The sequence below is a fragment of the Parus major genome, chromosome Z, assembly GCF_001522545.3.
Source record: "Parus major isolate Abel chromosome Z, Parus_major1.1, whole genome shotgun sequence".
NCBI lineage: Eukaryota > Metazoa > Chordata > Aves > Passeriformes > Paridae > Parus > Parus major.
In genome coordinates, this window is record NC_031799.1 from 316,974 (window position 1) to 327,080 (window position 10,107).

At 47.9% G+C, this 10,107-nt stretch overlaps 1 protein-coding gene across 4 annotated transcripts in view; it reads left to right on the forward strand.

Annotated features, from left to right (window-relative positions):
- Positions 1-10,107, forward strand: part of MYO5B (myosin VB) — a 142,689-nt gene that overhangs the window by 73,192 nt on the left and 59,390 nt on the right. For all 4 annotated transcript variants that reach the window (XM_033520533.1, XM_015615102.2, XM_033520534.1 and 1 more), the window contains exons 15-17: positions 4,403-4,552; positions 5,122-5,219; positions 9,734-9,820. In XM_033520533.1, coding sequence (XP_033376424.1) covers positions 4,403-4,552; positions 5,122-5,219; positions 9,734-9,820 — 335 coding nt within the window. The remainder of the gene's footprint in view (positions 1-4,402; positions 4,553-5,121; positions 5,220-9,733; positions 9,821-10,107) is intronic.

The following is a 10,107-nucleotide window of genomic DNA, read 5'->3' on the forward strand; positions in this document are numbered from 1 at the left end:
ATACTTGTCCCTGTGGCTTCTAATTACTTCAGTAATTACTGTGCAAAAACGAGAGTTAATGCAGAACGTGACACAACTCTGAGACACTCCAGCTGCTGTGGAGCTGTTTTACACAGCTGCCAATGTGTAACTTTAACAAATTAACAGATACTAAGGATCACGCTTGATGTCGATTGTGTCTTACAAGGTTTAGTGTTACCTTCCCTCTCCCGAGTATTGTACAAACAACTTGTCAACATCTCATTGCACAAAGTGCCAGCAGGGATGTGCTGGCTGGCTGTGAATGCCAGGTCTCCTGGTGAAGGGTTTTTTGGCTCTTGGTGCTTAAAATTTCCCGTGGGCTGTGGATTTGGTGGGATGTTGGAAGCAAAAGAGCTGTGGGGCTCTGAAGGCTTTGGAGTGGGTCCTGCCTGCAGTAAATGAGTATTTGACAATGGGCTTCAAGTCAAAGATTTTACAGTTTTCTGTATAAATTGAGCAGATTTTACACTGGCTTCCAGTACCATACTCCTGATCACTATGAACATATGGGTCAGCTGTGTTAAAAGTGTCAATAGCACAGACAGCTAAGGAATTTTAAACCTTTGTTGTTTTAAAACCAGACCAAAAGTTCTTCCCTGCAGCCTTGAGTCTTTCATTGTCAACTAATGAGCTGAAACTTTAAACAACCTCATCTGCCCCCAGGGCAGCTTTTATTAAGCAGTTAGTGTGAAAATCCAGCCTTGCAAAGTCCAACTCACCATCCAGCAGCCAAAATCCAGGCTGAATGACTCTGGGATACCATTGTTCCTCCAAAACTGGTGTGTGGTTTAAGGAAGGAGTACATCTACTTTCCTCCAAACCATTTCAAAGCCTTCCACAGCATAGGCCAGCATGTTAAGTTGGTTTGGGGATTTTTTTTAATTTTTTTTTTTATTTTTGCATTACAGATTTTGAAGACCCCTTACATTTTGCAAATGCTATGTCTCATATTCAGACTTCTCTTTGTGACACATGTGGGTTGCTGCTGGCTGTGACCTTCTAAATGCCACCCCGAATAAGGAGTGGGATGAAGGCAGGAATGGAGGAAACATTATTTTTAGGAGTAGTTTGTTCCTGTCAAAGTTGGAAGAGATGAGAATGGGAAATTATTTAAGTGTTGTCAGTGGCTTGGCCTGTTTCATGGCAAGGAATTCATGTGAAGATGGCAAGATGAACAATTTTCTCATCCATGGGAGTAGTTGTGAAATTAATAATTGTGAAGCTGGGCTTTAATAATGCCCAAATCAAGAGCTCTGCATGTTCAGGAAGCTTCCCAGGGAAAAACTGGGCGTGATTAGAGCTCATTAGAAATGCCAGGTAACCTCCAGTGATAATTGGTGCTATGTGATTAATTATTTAGCCAGTGCTGAACTTGCTATTGGAGTCAGTGCTGCAGAACTGGTAGTGTCTGATAAGGATTTCTGTTTGACTTCTTCCAGTTGGTGTAGAGGAGAGATTGTAACTCACTGGAGTAGTGTGGTGTGGAGTGGTGGAGAGGCCCTGGAAACTGTTCCCTAAAACCAGATATAAAATAAAGGCTCTCTTGTCACATATAGGAACCACAATGTAACAGCAGAGCAGGCTCGACCTTCTTTTAATTGCTGGGTTGGAGAGGATCTTAAATCCCATCCAGTGCTGCCCCTGCCCTTTCCACTATCCCAGGTTGCTCCAAGCCCCATCCAGCGTGGCCTTGGATACTTCCAGGGATGGAGCAGCCCCAGCTGCCCTGACCCAGCCCAGAACACTCTGAAATACACCTGGGTCTGAGAACCTTTGGGAGATAGTTGTTGAATTTCTGCCTCTAACAGCATGGGAGCAGTGGCTTTTATCAGCCTGTGCTGATCCCCTGCTGCTCAGGGAAGAAGAGCAGCAGGAGCTTTCTCACGTTCCTCTCACAAATCCTACAACACATGATGATCTGCTCTTGCTGCCCCTAACTCGGGTTTGCCAACCGATTGTTACCCTGATACTTTGGTCTCTTGCCTGCCATTTGCCCTCTGGGGCTATAAACAATTAAAAGCAATTCTGTTTTGCTGTAAAAGGCGACCTGGTATCTCTGAACCAGAAAAAGCAGCAGTGGCAGTGCTGAGTCTGCTACATAAATGTATAAATTTAACTAAAGCTCAGATTTGTGCTGCAGAGGACTTTGTCCTGTCCTCAGGATCAGGCTGGCACTCCGTAGTGTGCACTCTTTGCATTCCCACTAAAGCAGCACAGAGGGCAAGAGGGAACACTGAATTTAACACAGCAAGGACCTGGGCACCTTCCTGTCAGCAAGCCATGGCTGACAAAGCACTCCCACCAAGACAGAACTGCCTTCTGCTAATTAGAATGCAATTACTGCCATCAACAAGATGGTGAAAGAGACTTTATGAAGCATTTAATTACTTCTGTAAGCGCTGGTCAGCTGAAGCAGTTGAGAGCTGATGTTCTTTGAATTGAGGGAAATTATTTGAACGCTGATGGAAGGCATACGGGCATGCTGTGAAGGTATTATTTTCCAGTTCTCTGTAATTACAAGTAATGCAGCAATGGTTTTGGCTCTGCCAACTGGGGAGGAGGGGTCTGCCCCTCTTGCTCATGCCCCAGAACCCGTGGAATGGTTCCTGCTAGAGATGATCTCAGTTCCACCAGCTTTTGCATCTGCAGGCTGAGAGCTCGGCTCTGAGATCCTTCTCCAGCGCTCATTCAGGAACAAGCACTGCTGTTACTAATACCAAGTGGATGGAGGGATCAGTGTTGAGAAGATATTTTGAAATGCAAAATTACATCCAGAGGTTTTACCACATTGTCAGGTGCGAGGTCGTATCCTGTGCTGGATATTTTCATCAATACATGTGCCATCCATGCCTCCCTCCTCTCCTCTTCCCTCCACTCCTGTTTGCAGGAGTCAGAGCATTCCAGATGTGTCATCCACAACTGTCAGGATGTCTTTTTGAGGGGTAGGAGGTCAGGTGAAGAGGGAGAGAGCCTTTATTTTGGTAGGAGTTGAGTGATCTGCAGAGATAGCAGTGAAAGCTGAGACTGTGAAGCAGATCCTGAGCTGGCACTGTCGTGGAGCCTGCAAGAGCAGGTCATGTAATGCAAATAATTTCCTTCCCACAGTGGTGTTGAGGCTCCTGTAGGAGCAAGCTGTGAGAACAGCCCACAGGACAGTGGAATTTTTCCTGTCTCAGCCCAGGGGTGTGGCAGAGAGCCAGGCAGCCCTTCACGGCACAGGGCTGTCCATTTGTGTCTAAAAAGTGGTAAACCACAGCACCCTTCCTGGGATCTTAATGGAAATACAACCAGGTTGGGCTTTGGGAGGAGCCTGAGGTGGGGGCAAGAGTGCTGTTGCCCCTGGCTTGTGCTGGTGGTTTTGGGGTGGATGTGTTGGGGATGGTGTGCCATGGATGTGGGGATGTGGTTCTCTCCCAGGTGCTCCAGCATCTGTGTGGCTGGGAGGCATCGTGGGTGCTTTGGCAGTGTCACCAGGCTGGAGCCCAGCTCAGTTGGTGATGTGTCACATCCCACCTGCTGACAGAGAGGTTTTTTTGCGTTTAAGGATTTCCCCTTTGAATGTAGGTGCAGCTGTGGCCAGTGTGGGTGCGTAGGTGGATTCAAGATGTGAAAAATCAACAGCCCTGCTAACCAGGCTAGATTTATGGTGGCTTACTTAATACTCAGGTTCCCCAGCCTAATGTAAATATGAATATCCTGCTCCCTAAATAATAATAATAAAGAAGGCATTAACTGTATTTTCCAGCTCAGCTGTTGTTTATGAAGCAGAAATGTTCATTCCAGAGCTAGGGATCTGTCAAGTTAGATGTGGTGCTTGCAAGGTTCTGGGATGGCAGTGCTGCCCTGAAAGGTGGGTAATTAAGGAGGCAGTGTTTGTGTCCCTTAATTTTTTGAAAAGCAAGGGTGGCTCTGTGGCCAGGGTGGGGCCTGGCTGCCGCCTGTCCTCACAGGAGATCCTGTTCCTGGGGTATGTGCTGTGCAGGCAGCATCCTTGCTGGGGCAGGGCTGGATAAACCCTGAAACAAAGCCTTAGGAGCAAGAGTCATGTTCAGGAGGTTTGGTGCCTTGGCAAGGCTTCAGCAATCCCGCCTCTTTTTTTTTGGTTTGTTTTTTTTTTGGTTTTGTTTGGTTTTTTTTTGTTTTTTTTGTTTTTTTGGCTAGTTTGATTTAATGTGTACATTTCAAGGTTTCCTGAACTGCAGCACAGAATGGTCCTGCTGGTGTAGTTCATGTAGGCAACTCTTCTTGCTTCCAATTTCTTGCCCTTTTTCCTCTTCCAGGTTTAGGATGGGTGATAAATGACCTGAGTGATGACCTGGTGGGGGGGTTCATTCCCCAGTGAGCGGGGCCAGAGGTGCACAGGTGTTTTCTTTCGTTTTAGTATCAGATGGTAGCAGACTTATTCCAGGAGGAGACGGAAGCTGTGCCTGCCACTGCCGTGCGGAAGGGAACACCCCGGATCAGCGTCCGCTCTGCCAGGCCAGCCTTCAAAGCTGCCAACAAGGAGCACAGGAAAACAGTGGGACACCAGGTAATGTAAGATTTGGGTGAGTCACTAACAGCAGAGAAATCCAGTTAAGATTTTGTTTCTTCAGTTTGAAGCAGAGGTAAATAAAAAGCTGTTGGGGTGGAAAGAGACTTTCCTGTGGTCTCTGTGTTCAGCTGTTGCATTTTGGATGACTTCTAGCACTGTCGCTGGAGCAGCAGGCTTGAGTAGTCCTGACTGAAAGCAGCTGAGACATGGTCTGGGGAGAGTGGAGGCCACTCTGGGATTCACTGGGCAGTGTTCCAGTGTACTGTGGAGCCCATACATTGAAACAGCTTCAGAACAGGAGCATTTTTTCCCCTGTGGGCAGTTTTAGAAGTTCAGCAGGGGCACAGGAAGGTTGTGCTGTCTCCATCCTTGGAGACGTGTCAAAGACCCAACTGGGCAGAGTCCCAAGCTTTGTTGCTCATGAACTTATTTGAGCTGGAAGCCCTCAACCCCACAGTGTCTCTGAATTGTCACACAGTGTCACACCTGCAGATGACTCGTGGCAGCTGCTGCCTGGGGCTGCAGGGTTGCAGCACCTCCTCCAGATGTGTGGTTTTGTCTTTCAGTTCCGCAACTCCCTGCACCTGCTGATGGAGACCCTGAACGCCACCACCCCACACTACGTGCGCTGCATCAAGCCCAACGATGAGAAACTCCCCTTCAAGTAAGTGGAGCTGCAGATGAAAAAATGTGTTCAGCTTTAGAGCAGCAGAACGTGCTTTGGGCTCTTCCTCCTGCTGAGGAGCTTGCCCCCTCCTTTTAATGCTGTTCCTGTAACTGGAAGGTCTGTGTGGGTTGCTGGAGTCACCTTTTTGGGTTTCAGCATGTGGGGTTTGTGCCTCTGAAATGAAGACTAATTCAGGTTCTAATAATTCATAGATATACTCTGCTAGTACTGAGCACCCTTTCTTTGTAGTATTAGGGTCTTTGTGCAATTTTCATCTTAGACTTGCTTTGATTTAAATAATTACAGTTCCAAACAGTGAAAAGAGAAAGAAATTAAAAAGCAGAGGTAAGTAGTGGGTTTGTAAAATGAACAAAAATATCTTGGTGCTTCCAAAATAAATGTAGAAAAAGTAAAGATGTGGTTTGTATCAACTTCAGGCAGGTTAACAGCTGAAGCAAAAGGCTAGTCCTGGTCTTGCTCCATAGTTCAGAGACGAATCACAGGCAGCAAACTGTGAGCAGGTAGCAGTTGTTAGCCCTGTTTGACCTCTTGGTCATGGTTTGTGCCCAGTTTTCTTCCCTGTAACTCCAGGAAAGCTGGGCCATTAGTCTGCAGGGACCTTACAGATGTGATGTCCTCGAAAGGCATAGGGTGCAGGTGGTGGCCTTTAAGGAAGAAGGCTGTAAATGTAATCCAGCAGCAGGGAGGCATTTCCCTCCAGCTGACCCCATGCAGGCTGAGTGCTCCCAGTGAGCACAGTGTGATTCAGGAGTGCAGAGACAGCTCCAGCAGTGTCCTGAAAGCTGAGCAAAGCTTCTCTAAGGAGGCTCACCCTTGGTCATGATGTGCTGGGTGAGATGTATCCACCAGGAAGCTTCCTGGTGTGACTCTTCTCCCCCTGCAAACAGCTAATCGTTTAATCATTACAAGACATTCAGAAACTGTTTTATATTTACCTGATGCCTTAGATGAGGATTGAACAGCCCTGGAGAAGGCTGTCTGTGCTGGGATGGCAGTTCCTGTGCTCAGCTGATCTGTTTCACACACCATCCTGTAGGTACTGGATTTGCTCAGGGCCTTGGTCTCCTGTTGCCTTTTGCAGGAGGTGTTGATTTAAATGAAATTCAGGATTACACTGTGTGATTGACTGTTTTCTTTAGATGAAGCACAAAATTGTTCTCTGACTTGCTGTAGTGAGAGTGTGATAGATGCTCTGGGTGGTGAAATGCCTTCATCTTTCCAAGGGGTGTATCCAAGACTCTGTGTCCCTACTTGGCTCTCCTTTCAACTCATCCCTCTTCGCTTCTCTGCCTTTGAACTTTCAAATTCAGTTTTTCATGTGGTGCTCAGGATACAGTTAATATAATTCAATGGATGTGCAAGCTCTTGGTATTCAGGGGGCAGTAATTGGATTAACTCAGTTGTATCCCTACAATGTTATGGGTAGCAAGCACCAGGAGGATAATTCTGCCAGTGCCTGCTCCTCCACTGTGATGTTGCTATTGGTGACTGTCCAAGCTTGGGATTTTGGGTACAAGCGACAGACCAAAATAGACACAAGGATGGTTCTGGAGGAGGTTGCTTTAGGTTGTGGTGGTGGGGCTGCATCTTCATCCAGAGGGGGTTCAGGTGTCTCCTGTGGGTGGTTCTACAAGAGACTCTTCCCCCTCACCCCTAATGGATTGCTTAATTGGCGCTGTGACCTGGGCATCCTGGTCAAGGATGTCCTTGCCGCCATCAGCTTGAGGAATTTGTATCCTTAGCCTGGCTCAAATAAAGTCACAGAATCCCAGGAGCACTGAGGTTGGAAAAGAGCTCCAGGATCCAGGAGATCCAGGATCCAAAAGAGTCCAATCTGTGCCCAGTCCCCCACCTTGTCACCAGCCCAGAGCTCTGAGTGCCACGTCCAGAATTTCCTCAGACACCTCCAGGGATGGGGATTCAAACACCTCCCTGGGCAGTTCCAAGGCCTGGCCACCCTTTCCATGGGGAAATTCCTGCTGATGTCCACCCTGACCCTGCCCTGGCCCAGCCTGAGGCCGTTCCCTCTCCTCCTGTCCCTGTTCCCTGGCAGCACAGCCCGACCCCCCCGGCTGTCCCCTCCTGGCAGGGAGTTGTGCAGAGCCACAAGGGCCCCCTGAGCCTCCTTTTCTCCAGGCTGAGCCCCTTTCCCAGCTCCCTCAGCCGCTCCTGGGGCTCCAGCCCCTTCCCCAGCTCCTTCAGCTGCTCCTCATTGGACTTGCTCTCTAAAGCCTATTTGCTTATGTGTAAAAGTGGCATCTAGAGACACATGCTGGAAAGTGCACAGTGCTGGGGAGCATTTGTGAAGTGAAACATCATCAGCATTGCCCCAGGTTAGCACCAAAGTGGTGTCTGTAGCATGCAGAACACTAGTTGGTGTTATGTTTGTTGTTCAGTGAGAAAACAAGTCTTCTCTTTCTAAAACATATCATTTTCCAGCTCAGAAAAGCTTTACATTTTTACTGAAATGAGATGCTTACCCCGGAGAGCAGAAAGGATGTAATGGCAGCCCTTCAGTACTTAGGGGAAAAAAGAAAATACTTGCTCTTAATGGTGGTGTGTGGTGGGAGGACAGGAGGCAATGGCCCCAAATCAACATGGGAGGTTCAGACTGGAGATAAGTAAACACGATTTTTTCTCCCTGAGGACAGTCTGTCAGTGGAGCAGTCTGTCCAGAGAGGTTGTTCAGCCTCCATCTGTGGAGGTTTCTATCAGTTTTGAGTGGGTAAACCCCTGAGCTATGGGTCTGCCCTCACAGCTGTCCCAGCTTTTGAACACAGAAGGTCAGACTGGAGATTTCCTCAGGTTTCTGGCACCCTGCATTCCTACTTCACAACTTGCTGAAAAGAGAAGATCCATAGTGGGGCTGAGGGGTCTCAGGCTCCCATCCTGGAGGACACCTTGGCACTGAGCAGGAATGTTTGCTGCATCTGACTGCAGGCTGTGTCTGAGGTTAATTCCTGGTGGAGGAGACTTCCACAGAGAGATGTGCAAGGGGAATGCCTGACTTCAGGTTGTTCCTCTGACAGTTTTCCTTTTAGAGTCTGTTTCAGGCAGGGTTTGGGATCTTTGACTTGGGTTTCCAGGCCAAAGGCAACCTGCCAGGTGCTTCTACCTCCCATGGAAAGTGTAATAAGGAGTTTGTCCCACTTTTAAGGTCTTAATTTCAGTGTTAGCCCATAGCTGGAGCTGTTGCTGATAAATGACTGCAGCCTCTCTGGTGACTGCATTTCACCCCCACTGAGCAGGGCTTTGCTGCTTTGCAGTTTCTCTTGGATACAGCAGAGATTGCCCTGGGATCTTCCAGGACTGATGCTTACCTGCTGATCTGACAGTCCTGTTTATTATTTATTGTTATGGAAATTGCACCCTTGTGGGTTCTTCCTTCAAGTGAGTGACAGCCCAGACTGATTTTTCACCCTGCACAGTGTTTGTGGTGTTGCAGTGAATAACTTGCTTGTAGACTTGACAGGTCCAGGGAATTAAAAAGAGCAGAGAGAGAAAAAGGGGACTATTTTTCATGCTGCTTTTGTACAGCAAAGAGCAGGCGGAATTATTCATGCAATCTTGACTTGCAGGTGGAAATATTTTGGGCTTTCAGAAAGGGAAAAGCAGGTATTATGTGGGAAGCTTTGTTCTGGAAACCTCACACAGCTGTGGACATCTGCATTCATGTGAGTCCAGGCTTGATGCAAGGACCTTTTCCAGCGCTTTCCAGAGCTGAAGAGCTGAACCTCCTTGTGCATTCAGAGTCAGGGTGGAAGGAGGGAGGTGCTGTGCTGGTACCTGTACTCACTCTGTGCAAGGATGGTCCGATGTGGGCATGAGTTCTTGCCAGGAACCAGAGGAGGCACTGCCCAGGTACTCAGCTGGAAGTTGCCATGAGTGTTTTTGGCACAAATTCCTGATGGAAGTGGGATGCCAGTGGTAAGGGATGATGCAAGCTTTAAAGAGGAGGGCAGAAACACCTTGAATTTCCACATGGTGCCTACCAAAGTCATTAGTCTGTAACACCAGCACCACTGTTCTTGGAAAACTTAGTCTAGAAACTTGTGGCGCCTGTTAATTACATGGTTTTGGAATGGAACTGAATATATCAGGCTTACTTTGCTGTTGAATTTGATTTCTGTGAATATGATGTGACCCTGAAAGCTGCAGGAGTAATACTGCCTGGTTAACCAGGCAGCTTGTGGTGGGGCAACTTGTTCCCTTCTTTATTGTGACTTTATCGCTTTACAAAGCCAGGTAGGGTCTGGCTGTAGGCACGAATTAATTGCAGCAGGTCATCCTATCCCAAGAATACACCTGGCATTGGTAGAGGGGTGGAAGCAAGGTTGAAAATCACACCTCTGTGACCTGCAGATTGAAAACGTGTGACATCTGTGCAGCCTGTCCCCAAAGCCAGGCATGGGCTACACTGAGGTTTGGGAGGGAATGGCTGTGGGTTCCCCCTCACAGTGTGTTAATGTCTGTCCTAAATCTATTTGCAGGTTTGATCCAAAGAGAGCAGTGCAGCAGCTGAGAGCCTGTGGGGTGCTGGAGACCATCCGGATCAGTGCAGCTGGCTTCCCATCCAGGTACTGGGCTGGGAATTCCCTGGGCTTGTGCTGCTCCTGTGATTCACTCAGCAATTTCACTGTACCCAAGGCCAAGCTGGACACTGGGGCTTGGAGCACCCTGGGGCTGTGGAAGGTGTCCCTGCCATATCAGGGGTGGCACTGGATGGACTTTAAAGACCCTTCCAGACCAAGCCATTCTGTGATTATCTGAGGTGAGGGAGGAAGAAGAAAACACTTCTGTTCTCAGGACAGTGTTTATTTAGCTTGGTTTATATCCAGGGTAGATTTTCTACTTTTTTTTTTTT